The 20,374-nt window shown below is 34.9% G+C and overlaps 1 protein-coding gene across 3 annotated transcripts in view; it reads right to left on the bottom strand.

Annotated features, from left to right (window-relative positions):
- Asx (transcriptional regulator additional sex combs) overlaps positions 1–20,374 on the bottom strand; it is a 186,186-nt gene that overhangs the window by 40,603 nt on the left and 125,209 nt on the right. For all 3 annotated transcript variants that reach the window (XM_072540759.1, XM_072540761.1, XM_072540760.1), the window contains exon 7: positions 9,038–9,278. In XM_072540759.1, coding sequence (XP_072396860.1) covers positions 9,038–9,278 — 241 coding nt within the window. The remainder of the gene's footprint in view (positions 1–9,037; positions 9,279–20,374) is intronic.

Here is a 20,374-nt window from a genome sequence, read left to right as displayed (position 1 = left end):
AATGGAGACGGCATAGGAAGAAGAAGAAGAAGTCTAAAAATATTTTTGTCCAAACGAAATCCACGAGAACACTTTATATCCGAAATCCGAAACAAACCACAGAGAAATGTATTAATAAAGTACACTAAACAAATAAAATTAATATTGTGACTAAACTAAACTAATAAATACTATACTATACACTATACTATATAAAAATATCTATATAATGGACTAAATTTCAAAATATTGTCGCTTAGAGAAATTTCCAAAAAATAGGAATACCAAATACACATCCAACAGTGGGTGAAGACGAATAATATATTTTTAAGCGGAACTGCACGTACCAGTGTTCTCAGCTATCACTAAGGATAGGCTGACGTCACGTTGCCATGGCAACCGTGAACGCTGATGCAGATGGATTTTGCATTTCAAAAATTATATTCACCTCTTCCTGAATCCTATTATACACGGCTAGTGACACAGGTCAGTACTTGGCCGTCAAGTACGTACCGCTAATAAAGCTAGTTGTCTTTTTTAATTTTTAGATTAATTTAAAGAGAATAAATAATTGATTTCAGAATTTAGATCTAATAATGTTGTTTTCATTTTTTATTTATTTGTCTCAATTTAATTATATTTTTTTGGTGAACCTCAGCTTCACCTACTTCACCTGGCCGGCCGCCGCTGGATTTTATACAGGTGTTAAATAAATAAACGTGGCGCGATTTTTGCTATTTTTTATGATTCTTATGAGATCAATACAGTATATCCATTTCATTGACTGGCCACTATGAAGTTTCGATTATTAGACCCTAACCTTCAATATTTAAAGTATGAATTTTTAGTTTTGAGTTTTGGCAACAAATGTGAGGCATTTAAAATATGCTTTAAAACGGTAGATATACACATTCACACATATGGAATTCACATAACAAACAATCTAAAAGGTTTAAAACTTTTTTTTTTAATTACACTAGTACGTTTTTCAAAAGAACCAAACTTCTGCAATAAACTACACCCAAAACCGTCTTCTTGTAGGCATTTTCCGTGACGTGCAATCGTTTGTAATGTAAAACATTAAATTCTGCGTTTTTTATTCATATTTAAAATGTTCAAATTCATATTTGTTGCCACAAATATGAGACATGGTTTTAAATATTGATCTCTAAAAATGGATATTTTACTACGAATAGTCAATGAAAGTGATCAATTTTATTGATCTCACGAGAGTCATAAAAATGGCAAAAGTCGCGCCACGTTTATTATTTAGCACCTTTATAAAAACTGAGTTTATTCTCGGCAAAATACAGAAACTGCATAGGAAAGCTGCACTCTTTACCTTTACCAACACATCTTGATTTTTGTAAATAGGACACTTGGATCAAAAGATATCGAATTTTTACCGTCGCGCTGATACAAATTTTTATTGAACATTGATTTCTCGCGCGGAACTGACATTTAAAATCGACTGCCGTTTCAAGCATTGTTTCAGAGAGAACGGTTCATTCTACACAAAAAGTGCTAATAAACCAGATTCTTGGTAAATCGTTTTTTTGTTTTCTTTCGTTTTTACCTCCCTACGAGGGGGGTTTTAAAGGGAAGCCCGGGGGTAAAACTGGTAAACTTTTTTACATCTTTTTTGGGGTACCAAAATTAATATTCTCGGCATAATTCAGCTTGTTCGAATGATTTTTACGTGTCGACTCTCTGACGACTGGACTATAAGTACAAATCTTCACTCTGTAGAGTTTTGTTCACAAAAAACTCCAAACATTTTTATACTTAAAATATAGAAATTGGTAGTTTTAAAATGCTGCCTGTTATAATTTTATTAACGATATACAGTTGGTATAATAAATTCTTTTAATATAAATATCAGGAATTTTTTAATATTATGATAGATATTGTTCTGAAGCTATTTTCTTGTGGCATTTTAAATTAATTTATATTTAAATGGGAATAAGCCACAATTAAAGGTTAAAATACGTTTATTGACGTTTCAATTTCAATTTCAAATATAGTCCTAAAAGAAACGGATGGTAAAAAGAGAAAAATCAAAGAAGCGGCTCTAATTATGCTAAATGAGACAATTGTGTCGCGAATTCCTCGGCAGAATGTAGTAGGATCTGGTTACCCATATTGAAAGAGGAAGTTATTAAAAGGAAAATACCAGTATTGGTAAGTCAGTAACATATAGAGAATACATCATTTATGTTTTTTAAATAACAAACTTATAAAATCGGAATTTGGTGTTTATTGAAGGTAAACTAAATGCACGATCAAATACTTACCATGCCGGGATAGTATTATGAGGTTTTTTTCCTGGTTTTTCCCTCATAATTTACTATGGAATCACTAACAGGAGAATTTTACTGTCATCATGGCATGTATTTGTCTTTTTAAAGACGAATTACATGTTATGATCTTTTCTGACGGATATTCTCAAGTTAAAGTTGATTTCATGTAATCGAATGAACTATCTTATAAGTAAAGTCGTCCCAGGAACGCAACTCAACAATATTGGCAATATCATTTTAAAGTCTTCTACTTTAAAATGTATAAGGTATGTCTGAATTGTCAATATAGATGAGTCAGATAAAATTAAATTATTAGAAGAATTTTTTCACTAAGTAACAAAAAACAAAATTTGTTTAATTTACTAATGTTTGTATTTTGAGAACGATTTCCGAAGTGGAAATTGAAACGTCAATAAACGTATTTTAACCTTTAATTGTGGCTTATTCCCATTTAAATATAAATTAATTATGATAGATATTTGTAAAATAGTAATTTTTTTACTTAAAGCAGTTGGTTGTACAACTCTCGTACTTTCAGCTAATTGGCTTATTGTACATCTTCGATATACTATTACACCTCGAAACGTCTGAGGCATCGCTTCGGAAAACACTTTTCCCCTTATGCCACACATCCATTGGGTAAGATGGTGTTAGATCTCGAGATTGTGTAACGCTAGTGTAAGTCTAGTTCACAGCTGATCCGCGAGTGTTTGTTTAATTGTACCTTATTCATTCACACATGTTCCCATAATGAGATCGACCCCATCCAGGATGTCCTGCGTGAAATAGTGGAGAACACAGATTTATAGTCTCTGACCGACACGTTTTTTTTTCATGAGCCTCATGAAAAGGCCCTGATGGAAATTCACAAAAGTGTTACAAGTAGATTACGGCGACGTTTCCGTGAAAATGAAAGTCCTGCCAAGCAATACAGTGAACGATAACACGTCGCAACTACATCAAAATTGTTTGTTAATTTTTTCTACTAAGTAAGGCAACCAACAACTACGGCATCTGCATTGGTAAACAATTTGCAAATCCAACTAACCATATACCGAGATACTGCAAGAAATCGTCTAACTAAAGTCAACTTCCATAGTCGACGGTCATTTGCGCCCATGCCCAAGAGATGCCCATCTCTTTCCAGAGGCAATGACGCAGTGAGATGGGGTCAACACTGTTAAAACTGAGACCAAAATTATGAGGTTTTATTTAACGATGATTAGAAATTTGGGTTTTATACGAATTGTCGTTGAATGAGAAAATGTGTATTAGAATAATGGTATGAAGCGGAATAATGATATAAATACCATGAAGGTATTTGCAAATATAAAGCATGTATTTATTATGTTCTTTTATTCAATTAAAAACATATCCATACTAAGAAAATAGGGGAGGTAGTAACTGATTGGGGGATACATGAAAAACCCTCAATATCCAAATATTAGTTTGAGTTTGTGCAGGGAAGAGCAACAATAGACGATTTCTTTCTTGTAAGGAGAAATCTGCACGCTCCCTAACTATAGAATCACTACCCAAGGAAGATAGTAAATAGTGAAGAGAGGGGTTTATAGACGGATACATGAAAAAACCCCGAATATTCAAATATTAGTTTTAGTTTTTGCAGGGAAGACCAAGATAGATGATTTGTTTCTTGTAATGAGAATCTGCACTTTAACTATGGAATCACTACCGAAGGAAGATATGTAGTAGGTAGTTAATGTTACTACGTCCTATCGCTTGAGGTGATTTTTAGAGATCAAGGTTTAGCTATTCCTTGAACTTGTTGAACATCTTAACATTATCTGTTTCCTCTATTCTTCCGCCAAAATAGGTATGCTGTCCTTTCAGATCTACCTGATGATGAAACTCAAAAAATGCTATCCTGACTCCTATCCGGTTTTTGACCGGGCAATCATAGAGCTTGATTATCTTTCCATTCCGTTCCGTTCCCAGGTTCTTCAAGCCTTATCCAGCCTTTCCAAACGAAAGGAATTCATTCAATCACGTCTTCTTTTCGACTATACTTTCGACAAAAAGACACTATGGCATATCATATTTCCATCTGTCACTTCTTGTAATATACAGGGTGTATTCAAAAAGTCAAAACAAGTCATGTTATATACAGGATAGTTGCGAGGTGTCGCTGAAAAGGATTTTAGCGAATAGAATAAAATGATATAGAAAAATCAGCGAGCATTAAATTATAAAGCAGTAATATTAGGGATCGGATTAACAACATTATTAGGGATGGGGATAAACAACATTAGGGATGGGGATAACCAACATAACTAAAAAAACCTAATTTTTTTAAATGGACATTTCTAGTTGTGTATTAAATTATGTCCAATCTGTTATTAATTCGAGCTTTCGATCTAATCAGTAATAAACATGTTTAGTAATTAACAACATTGCATATATTATTGTTTTCAAAATCATGCCTCCTCTTGGACAATAAATAAATAATTCTAGTAAGTTTAAAAAATTATACAAGGTACGTGTCATTGTTTCTTTTCCTTTGGATAGGGTTTATGGTTTAGAAAAGGTTAAACATATTTGTAATTTTTTATATTTTTATATTAACACCGTTAATATCTAGGACCCCCTGAGTTTTTCCTATCTCAGTTAATTATCAAAAAGATAGGGTGGCACCCTTTTTCAGTTGGTATGACTAATTATTTTACCTAATTTATTTCTTTTCTGGCTGTTTTAAGTAAAGCGTTTGAAGTATCCAAAGTCTAAGTGTTTTGACCCATTCCTCCAAGCTCGCCGTTGTTTATTACTTACTTTACTTTATCGTGTCCGGACATATCATTCATAAAATTTCGGCCCAGTATCGGGCTACGTCGGTTCCATCTTTTTTGGCGAGCCACAAATCTTCGAGGGTACATCGATGAGGACAGTTTCTGCATGTAAGAAGATGTTCCATATTCTGTGTTTCTCCACAGCCACAGTTCACATCATCTTGGTCTATTTTTTGATTTTATGTTTGATTGACTTGTTTGATTTACTGGAGCGACCCCCGTTCTTATCCTATTCATAGTTTTCCACGTTTTAAAGTCTAGGAACTGACCGGTCCGTTGAACCTGGGGACTTGAGAAAATACTTAGGTGGTTCATCCTGCACTGTTCCAAGGAAGCTTTTCCTGGATTTTAGTCACTTTCGTGGTGTTCGAGCTGTGTATAGGGCATGCCGCTCGTCCGCGATCCGTTTAATTTTCTCTATGTGCTCTGCAACGCCTCTGCGTGTTGAGGGTTCTGCAAAACCCGCTGCTTTATATAGATTTGAGAGTGGTGTTGGTTTCATGCACCCCGTTACTATCCTGCATGTCTCATTTGTGTGGTGTGGACACATCTGCCCAAACGGAGCACGCATATTCAGCAGTTGAGAAACACAGTGCCTGTGCCGTTGTTCTTAAAACGCCAGGACGTACACCCCATTTACTTCCTGTTAGCTTTCTGGGTATGCTGTTCCTAGTTGTTACTTTCCCTCTCGTTTTTATGAAATGTCTGTAGGTGAGGGACCGGTCCAGAGTTACTCCAAGATATACAGGTTGGTTTGTGTGTTCTAATGTATTACCATTCCAAGCAATTTGGAGTTTTCGCTTGGCTTCCTTTGCGCGAAGGTGGAAAGCCCAGACTTGGGTTTTAGAGGGATTGGGTCTCAGGGAATTCTGCAGGTAGTACGCTGTCATTGTTTTTAAGGCAGTTTCGAGTTTCTCCTCCACTTCTTCAAAACTATTTCCTTGAGCACATATTGCAAGATCGTCAGCATAAAGGAAGTGCTTGGTTTCGGTTGGCGTAGGTTGGTCGTTTGTATATATATATATATATATATATATATATATATATATATATATATATATATATATATATATTGAAGAGCATTGGTGATAAAACACTTCCCTGTGTGAGGCCGTTTTTTTTAACTCTCCACCTACTTACTTTACCGTCTGTTTTGCAGTAAGGAATATACGACCTTACCCAGATGGTGGTCATTGAGAGTGTCTTATAATTTGCGGAGCAATGATTTGTGCCTTACTATGTCATAGGCTACTGCCGTTGTGTATTAAAGACACCTATCAGCCGCTAGCATTGTGTACTACATTAAACCTGGATTTATTTGTTCACTTCAGATTAAAATACCGAATATTCTTTCTGGGTTTATTGTACGTCACAGCATAATATGATCAAAAATGCGTGTTGTATAAGAAATGTAGCAAACAAAAACACAACAAACGCATATTAAGTTGGAGTCGATAGTGTTAACAAATGTTTCAAGATAATTGTTTTCAATTGTTGAAAATATTCAACATTTTAAGCATTATTTGTAAAAGTTTATTAATAAACTTTGTCAATCTTTATAAACCAGCAGATTTCAGCGTGTAATTGATATAAACTTATGTTAACCCATTAAAGCCCACTGGCAACTTTATTGGCCATGACTTTTAGAATTTGTAGCACTCACAATTCAACGAATCGGACAGAAAATATGTGTGGAGGGGATTCGTTTAGGTTCTGACTAAACAATCATACCACAAGACTGCAGTAAATGCTTAGCGCCTGATCAGTGAAGGTTATTATTTGTCTCGTTGTCGCGCGTGTGCTGTTCTAGAGATGGCGGTTGATGAATAATTTTAAGTAAAATGGCTTTCTGCTTATTTTAAATTTATTAATTGATCCAGACTGTCCAGTAATGTGGTTAAGTATAGGTTCTGTGGAGTTATCTTTGAGTATGAGTATTTGTTGTTAGTTTTATTGAAGTCTAAACACTGCTGGCAACAAAAGTTGTCGATGGGATTATGCATGCTAGTTTTTGATGGAATTTATTATTCCAGATATGGCCAGGGATCTCATGGTAGAGGCTTATATTTTCATGAATTTCTCGACCTAATAGAAAACGACGATGAAAACATTCCTGATAGTATCCTCATATAACCTCCCACTGAGGGTGCCAGCGCAGATACACATGTTGATTCCGATTTGTCAGATGGGGAGGTGGCTGGTAACGTTAACCATCTACCCGGACGTAGTCTTCAATCCGGAGATGACATTACATATGGGAATGATCCTAACTTTGAACAAACTGAAGACGATGAAATTGTTAATGGAAAATCCGACTCTAATTTAGCAAGCACATATCAATCTCAACAGGATGTAGGGATCGCCAAGCGCAAACGTAAAACTTCAAATGAACCGAAAAGAACCAAAAAATGTAACATTCCAATTGTAAGTGCACCAAAATGGGCAAGATATTCTAAATTCAAAAATTGGTGAAAAAGAAAAAGAATTTCTACCAAATGCCGAAGATTTCTTGCGTCAACATTTAAAATGTCCATTTACTGCCTTCATTGCTAATTTCTCAAGACCACTACTTACACATATTGTGACAGAAACCAACATATATGCTGCACAAAAGCTAAATCACAATTTCAAAACTTCCGAAGATAAAATTCTAGCTGTTGTAGGAATAATACTTTTGTCATGATATCATCCACTACCATATCGAAGGTTGTACTGGTCACGATAGCCAGACGTTAATCATCGTTTTGATGAAATAATGAAGTATCTGCATCTAGCTAATAATGAAAAAAAATGATAATACAGATTTTGTACATTATTTGACTTCCTCAACTCGGTTTTTAGCAGATTACACCTGGTAATTAAGTATCGATGAGAGCATTATTCCATATTACGGCAGACACAGTCACAAACAATTCATAAAAGGAAAACCACTACACGTTGGATTTAAATTATGATGCAGGTCTAGGACAAGGAGGACATGTTGTGATCGGATTGACTGATTACCTTCAGCTACAAAAAGGTACAAAAATATATTTTGATAATTTGTTGCATTGCATAACATCGGTTGCATTGTTGCAGGAGCTAACAAGAAGAGGCCTGGGTGGTACTGGAACTCTTCGTGAAAACAGATTTACTTCTGCAATGAATGTACCAAATAGAACAGATTTTAAAAAAATTCCCAGATTCAGCACTTCAGTTTCATCTACAGGAGAAATGTTATTGGTTCGTTGGAACGATAACAATGTGGTAACTATGCTCACCAATTGTGACGAATTTCGACCCATGAAGGCGTCTAAACGGTACAATCGAGCAGAGAAAAAGATAATTACTCTGGATGTTCCTGGACCAACTGCCAGTTACAATAACAATATGGGAGGAGTAGACCTTTTTGACCAATTCGTCTCAATTTATCGTACTCAAATAAGGTCAAAAAAGTGATGGTGGCCTTATTTTTCATGGGCAGTAGATGCTTCCTGTGCTCAGGCTTGGCTAGTGTATCGGCGACTTGGTCACTCCATGCCACTGTTACAATTTCGACGGGAGTGTGCAACTTATATTTTGAAATCATTTGGAAGTAGGCCATCAGTGAGTGGAGTAGGATCATCGTTACAATTTTCCCCTGTTCTTAAAGACCTTCGAAGAGATCGGACTGACCATACAATAGAGAAGGGTAGCTCTAAATATCGACGTTGCAGAGTATGTGGAAATCGTACTTGTTACTTATGTAATAAGTGTATTTCAACTTGTTTTATGTCATATCATCCCAGTGGCAACTAAAGTTGCCAGTCAAAAAATGACACACATATAATTTGATTCTAAAAATAATGTATATAATTTGTAATGCCCTTCTGTATCTCAAAATTAAAATTGCATCTTCTTACTCCTGCTATGGAATTACAGGCTTTAATGGGTTAATAATAGATAAGTAACTGTGTAAAATAATACTAAACTTACTTTGGTTACAGGCGGGGTTACAGCGGGAGACGATGAAGTACTGGTGGTGTCCACAACTGTAGTTACAGGTGGCGTACTAACAATTTCAGGCGTCAACGTTACTTCGAGTTCCAATTTCACTTGATTACCGCTATACTCCTGATAATTGGCTTTTTGCTTGGTTGCTTCTTTATCGCCGATCTCCTCACCCGAAGTTCCTAGAGCTGCCTCTACCATATCAGGGTCCATATTAACATCGTACCTATAAAGGATAAGTAATATCTTAGCCAAATCATTTATATGGTTCTGAAACATTTTTGTTATGGCAAATATATTGTTTACTTTATTTCATGGGAATGAACCACAATTTTAATTGGATTTAATAGAAAGTAAGTTTATTTTGACGTTTTGATGTTTCTACTTAGGAAATCGTTCTCTCAAAATACAATTTAAACAAATTATTTTGTTTTGATTTTTAAAATAATATAATAATTAATAGTTTTTATTAATAAAAAAAAAGTAATACTTTTTTTAAGTAACAAACAAAATAATCTGTATTTTTTGAATGATTTTCGAACTGGAAATCTAAATGTCAAAATAAACGTGTTTTAAATGAAAATTGTGGATAATTTCCATGAAATAAAATAGATAAAAACATTTAATTTAATAACGTTTCTAATCACTACTTCTGCGTTCCTTTTAAAGTGCATTTTCTATTACTAATGATTGACTATAAACATTTTTCTTTCAATAGTTCTCCTCTTTGCATTCAATCTTTCCTCCATTAGAAAACGTTAAAGTAAATTTATTGACGTTTCAATTTCCACTTCGGAAATCGTTCTCAAAATACAAACATTAGTTTTCAAAAATGTTGGCTTATTCCCATTTAAATAATAAAAACTTTAGATTGAATGCAGAGTTTCGACAAAAATCCACATACATCCTTACGCAAAACTGCACAAATACTTGATGTAGGTCATACTTCAGACTTACGTGTTTTACATAAGAATTAATTTAAACCCTACAAAATCCAGTTGTTTTTATCCTACAGAGTATTTTTATTTGGCATACTTTAAAAGTAAAATTTATAAAACTAAACCAGCAAGTGTTGCAAAGCTAAGGCAAAGAATTATCGAAGAATCCATATTAAATTCTTGAAAAACATGAAGAAATGTATTAGATGCATTCTAGTATCGTTTAGGATACTCTAAGCTACTTTTTGAGTTTTCAAGTGCAAAAACCATCATCAACAAGTGCAAGAGCACTTACTGATAATGCGCTGACCAATAGGGTTAACTTGGTATGTGTAACGAGACACACAGGCATGGAGGGGAACGAACGGGCTGACGCCCTGGCAATACAGGGCTCATCTACTCTGCCTGTGGTACTTAAACTTGTGATTGGAGGGCCCTTTAGTACTAGTCAGGTCTAAGTGTCTAAAGGGCTCACAATTTGGCCCTGCTCCGATGTACCATAACCATAACTATAACCATACGTTCAATAACAACGAAGATGCTGTGTAGTGCAATTTTGGTAGTCGCCTAGTTTATTTTTGCTATCTTAATATATTTGTTATATCCTATGTCGCAAATTAAGATTCGATCAGTTGTTTATTTTGTACTCAGTCAGAGGCCTTCTTTAAGTCAATAAATCAAAATTTGTCTTGTAGTAAATTTATTTTCATTCATAGTGACCTATGATATCTGGTATGTAACTCTACACTCTTTAAGATCGAAGATATCCGGATATGTTAGAAGACGAAAACAATTTCTTTGCAGTATAAGTGAACAAGTTGAATAAGATAGCCTACCTTTACACAACGAACCCCATTAATGCCAAACCTCTGCAGAAAAAACTCAAAGTTTTACCCGGAGCCAAATACCTAACCATCATAAACAGATCCAACCAAAAAACACCCATCCCACCCCGCCATCCAGTCCCAGAAAACATCACATAAAGAAATCTAAACGCACGCATTCCTTAATAATTCCGCAATCAACACAGATTCAACCGATTATTTATTTAACACTTAAAATCTACACATCTATCAAAATTCAAGTCACTTACAGTCAACTCTCCTTACAAATCCGCCACACTTACAACCAAATCCAAAATCAACATATCACTCCTTATACCTTATATCCCATATTACAGTACATTAACATTACAGTTACACACAACACACAACATGAACCTGCGACAGAAACAATACCTATTGAACGTTTACCCCCAACCTTACAATCAAAAAACACAAAACGAAACACATACAACTCAATCTACACAAAAATCAACTCAAACATCGATCCGAACCATCCCCTACAACCATCACACACAAGCAACAAAAAAACACAAGACAACTCAACGAGACAACACAATCCAAGGAAATACCTTATAGAACACATCCCACCTAAGATTTGCCAACAAAACACTTCTCAACAATACTTTAAAATCAAACGAACTTCTTCCCAATAACATAACCCACTTAAAAGTATATTCATTGGACAAAACAGCACCCCTCAACACATAACCCTAAACCTTAACCCGTAAATATCCACGAATTCCTGACAAAACTAAAGAAACAATATCGTGATAATCACTATTGGCCCCATATATTTCAATAACACTCCACAAAAGTCACAACAAAAATCCAATCAAACGTTCATCTCGTCATGACAGGCGTTAACAGAAATTTTTCACAAAAAACCATCGAAGACCATCAACCATAAGGCCACTTCCCTAACATTTAAATTGTCAGAATAATTGTCCGCTAAAATAACATCCCAGTTGTTCGGTAGAATTCAAATCGATCGGACGTGTGTAAATTATCGGCGTTAATAGTATCGATAACAAAACTTTTTTCCTATTTGTTTTGTTGTTTTGCGATAAACAATTAATTTTGGTGAAACTATAGGTGTTTTTTCATAAAGATGAGTGAATTAAATGGGGGCAGCAAGCCCCCTGACCCTCCCCCTTATGATAAAGATGAAAATCAGGTTGGTATGATGGAATTTACAAATATGGAAACAATTTCACAAAAACAAGAGAACCAGAATGTAAGTACTAATTTAATGTCTAATTCTTTGGGCAAAAACGATAATGTTTCTAACGTTAATGAGAAGGTAAATAATAGACAGGTTTATTTATATACAAATAAAGATACCGGACCATATCATATTTACGTAGAAAATTGCTCGGGATCTTTCACCGGTAAGTTAAATGCTTTAAGAGTTGGTGACATTATTCTTTCTGCGTTTCCTGAATTGGACTCAAAAATTACAAATATTGATTCTATAGGTCGTAATAGAATTAGGATTAAATTAACAGACTACAAAAATGCAAATTATTTAATAAATCAAAAAAATTCATCAGTATTTGTTAAAACTAATTTAGAATTGTATATACCTAAATTCATTCTGTTCCGACAAGGGATAATTAGAGATATTGATACAGAATTTTCTGAAGAATATGTAAAATCAAAAATTAAACAATATGATAGTCATTGTAACTTTGAAATTGTAAACGTTCGGCGAATTAAACGCAAACAGGAAGTAATTGAAAATGATTCAAAAAAAATAATTTACGTTCCCACAAAATCGTGTATTGTTTCCTTTAAATCTCAGATATTGCCGCGTTATATTTCAATAAATAAAGTTATTAAAGAGGTTGAACACTATACACAAAAAGTTTTAATATGTTTTAATTGCCTCAGATATGGGCATTTGGGTAGTCAGTGTAAAGGTCGCCCAAGATGTGGTAAATGCCAAGAGTCACATAATACAAAAGAATGCCAAATAAATGACTATATCCCAAAATGTTTCAGTTGCCAAGGAAATCACTATACAACAAATTTATCAGTGTGTCCAGAGTTTAAGAGACAAAAATTAATTAAGGAAGCTATGAGTTTTTCCAACATAAACTTTTTTGATGCCAATAAACAGGTTCCCAAAACTTCCTATGCAGATATTTTAAATAAAAGCAATACGAGCCATCCATTTGACTTACTTGTTCAACCCACTTCTTATACCTATTTACAATCTAGTTCTTCCTCTACTTCTGTTCAGAATATTCCAAAAGTCAACTCCTCTAGAAAACAATTTGCTTCCCATTTGCTTTATAACAGTAGCTCAAACGAATTAAAAGATAAATCTAATAAAAGGCCAAGACCAAATACTCCTGATCCATCTGAACAGATCAGAAAAGAAATTATTTCTCAGGTTAATGTTCCCAGTCGGGAGGAATATTAAGTAGCCCTCAATACAAAAAAACAATTATCACAGATCGACAGTCAGAGGTCCTAGATCCTAGTATAATTAATGTAATTTTAGAATTGGTTATGAAAATTGTTAATTCTCTACAACAAAGAAATAATTTAAATGTTTCTAAATCAGAAATCATCCAACTAATTAGTAAACATGTAAATCCAGATGTGTTATCAAATTCGCAGACCTAAACTCAAAATTAAATGTTTTGCAATGGAACTGTCGTTCGGCAGTCTCAAATAAAGTAAATTTAGAATTTTTACTCCATCAAAATCAAATTCATATTGCCTTATTATCGGAGACATGGTTTAAGCCTGGTTTGTATTATAACTTTAAAAACTTTAATTGCTTTAGAACAGATCGTATAGATGGATATGGTGGGTCGGCTATTTTATTGAAAACAAATATTAAATGTCAAGAAATTAGATTTAACATAAATATTCCTATTACATACACATGTATTTCCTTTAAACTACCATCAACAAATAAAACCATTCATCTTGTATCCCTATATAATGAACCTAAAAACAAAACTACAACACAGCAATGGCTATCCTTTTTTAAAATTATACCAAAACCCTTTATTTTGGGAGGTGACTTTAACGCGCACAATGTCGCATGGGGCTGTGAAGTTGATGACACATCTGGAAAATCATTGTTGGATGCTATCGAGCAGTGTAACCTTGTATTTTTAAATGACGGTTCACCCACTCTTGTTCCTTTAACCACACATTCACGAGCTTCTGCAATAGACCTCACAATATGTACTCAAGATATTATAGCGCTACTGAATTGGAATGTTTTACAAGATCCCCATGGATCAAACCACCTACCCATTATCTTTTCAATTTATCACCCAAAGGGAAAAGAAACCAAGAGACTACACAAAATCTGGAATTTCAACAAAGCAGATTGGAATTTGTATTCATCACTCTTTACATCTCTAAACCAACCCAGGACGTATGGTGATCTAATTGAAAACTTCTACTTCTCAGCCAATACAGCAATACCACAATACACGAATATTACCAACAAACATCACATTCCAAAACCTTGGTGGGACAAAACGTGCCAGGAAACAGCCCGACGCAGAAAATTAACTTATATTAAATATAAGCAAAATCCCACAATAAGTAACCTAATAGAATACAAAAAGATGGACGCATTAGCGAAGAAAACCTTTAAGGAGAAGAAAAGGAAAAACTGGAGGGAGTATTGTGAAAGTTTGAATCAAAATACTCCCATCAAGGAGGTATGGAGGAAAGTAAATTGCTTCAAAAATCGCAAACAATCCAATAAATTACCTATTGACCCGGACGAACCATGGAGTTTTACCAAAAAATTTCTCCAGATTGGGTTCCGAATGATAATACCAACTCCATAGCCACTGTTTCTAGAGATAACCTTTTTTTAGATCGTCCGTTCTATCTATGGGAACTAAAAAGGGTCCTCAAACAAATTAACAATACTGCTCCTGGTAAAGACAATATATCTTATTCTATGATTTCTAACCTGACCAATTTACATAAAATCCATCTACTTCATATTCTAAATAATATTTGGCAGAAACAAGCACCAATTCCAGAAAGCTGGAAGGAGTATATTATAATACCTATAAGAAAACCTGGCAAACGTGATGACGATTACAATTCATATCGCCCAATATCTCTAGCTTCTTGTCTTCTTAAAACCCTGGAAAGACTAATTAAAAATAGATTAGAGCATTGGTTAGAATTTAATGACATTCTCCCACACTCCCAATTTGGTTTTCGCAAGTTTAAATCCACGCAAGATGCCATAACTGCTCTCGTAACAACAGTTCAAGTCAATTTCACGGAAAACTCATCTACTGCAGCTGCATTTCTGGACGTATCATCTGCTTTTGATAATATAAATTTGGATATCCTTGAACAAAAGTTATTGTCAGTCGGGATACCTATAGGTATAACATCCTTTTTGAAAACTTTGTACTCAGAGAGATTGATTTACTTAAAAATCAATGAGAAATTTTTTTCCCCTCGACTGTCCAATATAGGCCTGCCGCAAGGAAGTATTTTAAGTCCACTTTTATATATTTTATATAATATAGATTTAGAAGTCATTGTTCCTATTAACACAAAAATACTACAATTTGCAGATGATGTGGTACTCTATTCATCAGACAAATCAATCGATGTTTCTAAAAATAATTTAACAACAGCTATTTCAACAATACATGCATATTATGAATCAAATGGATTAACATTATCAGAATCCAAAACAGAAATCTGCTTCTTTTCTAGAAAACATAGAATTCCAGAAGGGTATATAAGTTGTGGTCAATTCAAATTTCCAATTAAAAACTGTATCAAATACCTGGGAACTTATTTAGACAGAAAACTTTTGTGGAAAGACCATATTCAACATATCATTAAAAAAACCGAAAAAGCTATGAATATCCTAAGAACTTTCTGTCAAACAAACTGGGGTGCAGATCCCAACATTAGTTTAATGTTTTATCGATCTATGATACGGCCAGTTTTCGATTATAGCTGTCACTTGTATGGAAACGCATCGAACACTCATTTAACAAAAATTGAGGTACAAAAAAATAAGTGCCTACGCTTGTGCCTTGGGTATCTGAAATCTACACCAATTAATGTAATGGAAATTGAAGCTGTTGAACCGCCTTTGAATTTACGGAGGCAGTATCTTACCGACAAATATATAGCTCGTACCATTAGCAGAGACCAAGTATTTCTTAAAGATATACACAATCTGGCTGTTTTAGATTTGACTAAAAGGTATTGGTTTAAGAAAAAATCTCCACTCGTGGCGGTAAGCTATAGAAATATGTCTAAATTCAAAGAGGTACTTTATAAGGGTCATCTTCCACCAGTTTATACTGAAAAGCCTCATGTACTGTTCTCAATAAAAATCAAGACAGAATTTCTCAATGATGTCCAAGGCCCCATGTTTAACGCAGAAATTCAGAAGAAATGGCCTAATTATTGTTATATATTTACTGATGGTTCACAAAAAGGAAATAACACTGCTTGCGCAGTATACCAACAGAATTCTGGACTACAGTATAAATATAAGTTACCTGATGAAGCCACCATCTACACATCCGAAATGCTGGGTTTAAAGTTTGCTCTTTCTCACGCTTTGGCAAACGAAATGAAGAACTGTGTAATATTTACAGACAGTAAAAGTGCAGTAGATTAGGTATAACAAATAAATCCAAGCAATTGACTCATCTTGATATAGAGATTTTAAAATTGTACTACGAGGTTTCAAAGCTCGGAGGAGAAGTTGTTATCGCATGGATCAAAGGCCATTCTGGGATAATGGGTAATATAATAGCAGATGCTCTGGCAAAAGAAGCATTATCAAGCGGAGAAACCATAGACAACAATATTTTACCGGTTTCAGATATAGATGTATATAATAAACATCGGCTCAAATTAAAATGGCAAGCCAATTATACGGAATCCGAAAGTCAGTCATCATTTAAATATTGGCAACCCATACTTCTTAAAAAAAGGTGGTTTCATTCAGAGTCCAACAGAAGTTTTATTAAAACTATTAATAGGCTAAGGTCAAATCATGCTCTAACACCTTCAAGAATGTACAAAATGAATTTAGTAGATACTCCAAACTGTACTTGTGGTAAATATGGAGATTTAACACATATCCTGTTAGAATGTGTAAACCAACAAGGAAATATTACGTGTTTATATGAAAACTTACGAAAACTAAATGTCTGTTTCCCATTTCACATAAATGAATTAATTTTCTCTGGAAACGTAGAAATCTATAATTGTATTTATCAGTTAATAAGAAATTGTAAATATAAATTTTAAACAATATAATTTACTAACCATAGAATTAAGATGAAACTTGTAAGCAATTTGCGAACATACCAATCATGTAATAAACCTTTTAATACGAAAAAAAAAAAAAAAAAAATTAAAAAAAAAAATATAAAAATATATAAAAAAAAACAAAAAAAAATGTAAAACAAAATTATTACAAAAAATGACCAAAACAAAATAAAAAATATATATACATATTACATACAATATCAAAAAGTAATACTTATAAGGAAAAAAAAAAAAAATTAAAACTTACATTTAGTACTAACTCGAACTCTGATTGTTGTTCTGTGAATACAAATTACAAAATAGTCTGGTCAATTGGCTATGCCAAGGCCATAAAAAAAAAACCCTATACACTTTGTTCAAGTCTTCGAGAACTCAGAACAGAAATTCTCAGAAGCACTGAAATACTGAAGATTATGCGTTGTGAGATCCCTGGATGGAATAACGTCATCCCCTGCGCTTAAAATATTGTTCTAGATGCTGCCAAAGCGAACGTCACAACACAGAATACCAACAAAGAGCCACTATCTCCCCAAACTGCGGACAAAATTACAAATCATATAAATGGCAGATGCACCATCCGGTTCAAACTATTGCGGCACATACTCGGCATATTCACACAAATGTACCGCCAGAAAAAGTGCTCCCACAACACAGAAACACACACATACAGTCACTACCCTAGATAAATTTCCTCATACGAACTCACTTCGGACATAAAATCGATAATTAACCTCATTCCTATGATCTTTTTCTACGTCTTACCTGAAAAAAACTCCTACCAATATCTCTAACGAGATCTTCCGAAATATGTACGGATACGCAATCATAGTGTCAATCTTCAACTTTTCTATAAATCAAAGATTTATACAAACCAGATTTTAATCCCGTTACATCCCACCTAAGCTCTAGCTCCTAGAATGCACCCATCAGCCATCGACAAAACTACATAACTCCTTCATAGTCGATTTAATTTACACAAGGACATGGAAAGATTGGTTTTCTGTGGTTTCCCAAACTCATTGCACAACATTAAGCTCCATCAAACTCCCACCTCGACTCCTACGCCGGTCTTAAGTCATTAACAGAAAATCGTCCCAAACATACAGAAAAACTCCAAGAAGAGGAATGTAGCCAAGGCTTTACCACCCCTATCCTTCTTCTTCTTCAGCTTTTTTTATTTCCAGGGGTCGTTGTTCCTTACTCTTCGTCGCCACTCATTTCTGTCTACCGATTCTTCTTCATCTAAATCTTCCTCTCTCAAGTCCTCTACCACACAGTCCTTTCATATTCTTCTCGGTTTTCCTCTACCTCTCCTTCCATAAACTTTTAGCAGCTCTATCTTTCATCCCACATAGTTTTCATCTCTACGTCTGACATGACCACAGCCTTTTTTCTTGAGTATTTTTTAAAACTGTAGTCACCTCGGCTCTTTCCCCAATTAAGTGTTTCCTGATCCTGTCCTTTTTAGTCTTACTCAACATCCTCCATAATATTTTTATTTCAGCTACCTCCATCTTATTTTACTGAATCTTTTAAACCTACACCAACGTAGGTCTCACCACACTCTTGTATATCTTTCCTTTCAGCTCTTCCCCGATTTTTATATCACAATGTACTTCGCTGGTTCGCTTCCTGTTAAACCAACCAGCCCGTAGTTCTCCCTCTTCAATAGCCCTTCTTCAACACCCCAACTTCCCCTCCAACATTTCTTTGCTCTCCTCTACTAACACGATATCATCAGCAAAGTGCATTGATCAAGGAACTCTCTCCCCTACTTTTTCTGTCAGTACATCCATAACAAGATTAAACAGGTAGGACTTAGTAGAGAGCCTTAATGCAAACCAACCGTGACTGGTAAAATTTCGGTCGTCAATTCGCACAAGTCCTTACTTTGGTGTATGCTCCCTCATACATTTCCTTCACGAGCCTTACGTACTTCTCGGGAGCCCATTTCTCTCCCATACATCTCCATAGCTCTTGTCTAAGAACTGTATCGTACGCCTCCCTCTTTATATCTTTATATTTCTTAGCTCTCTTTTCTTCTCGCCGTATTTCTCTATCAACTGTCTCAAAGCAAACAAGGCATCCGTTGTCCCCCTTCCTGGCACAAACCCAAATTGTTCTTCTCCTATGGATGTCTCTCTCCTTAACCTTCACTTTACATTGTTCTTCCAGATTTTCATTGTATGTGACATTAACTTTATCCCTCTATAGTTCTTACAGTCCTAAATATTTCCTTTACCTTTATACAATGATAACATCACACCCTCTCTCCATGCATTGGGCATCCTTTCTTATTCATATATCCTACTCATCATTTGCTACAAAATATCAACCCCTTCCTCTCCAAGAGCCTTTCAAACCTCCACAAGTATTTCATCAGGTCGCAGTGCATTACCATTTTTCATCCTATTTAACCCCTCAACAACTTCATGTCTCGCTATCCCTGGTATTATATTCACATTTGGGAACCCCCATCCACCGTCTCTTCTCTGTTGTTCTTCATTTAGCAACTTTCTAAAGTACTCATACCGGATTTGCTTTATTTTAACTTCGGTTCTTAACACTCTTCCATCTGCACTCTTAATCTGCCTCACGAGGGTCAAGTTCTTTGATGACTTGTCCCTTGTTTTAGCAGTTCCCTCGGGTGTCTCAAACTCTTCATACAGCTGTGCAGACTATCTTTCCTTAGTAGTAGCTATAGCGCGCTTCGCTACCTGTATATATCCTTATCTTCCTTTCTTTTAGATCTGTCATACCCCTTTCTAGCTTCTTTCTTCTTTCTAACCTTCTGTTGCACTGTTTACCACCAAGTTTATTTGTCTCTAGGAGGCCCTTTACCAGATGTTTCTAGTACTTCCTCTTCCTCTAGCACCACAATTTTACCGTTGGCTTCTTACCAGTCATTTACTTTTTTCCTCAAACTCTTCCAGCACTCTACTCTTAAAGACAACTCTAATCTTTTAACTTCCACCACTTTACTTTCTGGTATCCTACTCGCTTTCCTGTCCGCCTTACCTTTATCTCCGCATTCACTATGAACAGTCGATGTTGACTAGCTACACACTCACCCTTATATCTCTAGGAGACCCTTTACCAGATGTTTAATCTAGTACTTCATCTTCCTCTCGCACCACAACTTTACCGTTGGCTTCTTACCAGTCATTTACTTTTTTCCTCAAACTCTTCCAGCACTCTACTCTTAAAGACTCAGCTCTTATCTTTTAACTTCC

Source organism: Diabrotica undecimpunctata, chromosome 8 (assembly GCF_040954645.1).
Source record: "Diabrotica undecimpunctata isolate CICGRU chromosome 8, icDiaUnde3, whole genome shotgun sequence".
NCBI classification, from domain to species: domain Eukaryota; kingdom Metazoa; phylum Arthropoda; class Insecta; order Coleoptera; family Chrysomelidae; genus Diabrotica; species Diabrotica undecimpunctata.
Note: the sequence above shows the minus strand (reverse complement) of the source record. Positions and strands in the feature narration are given on the sequence as shown.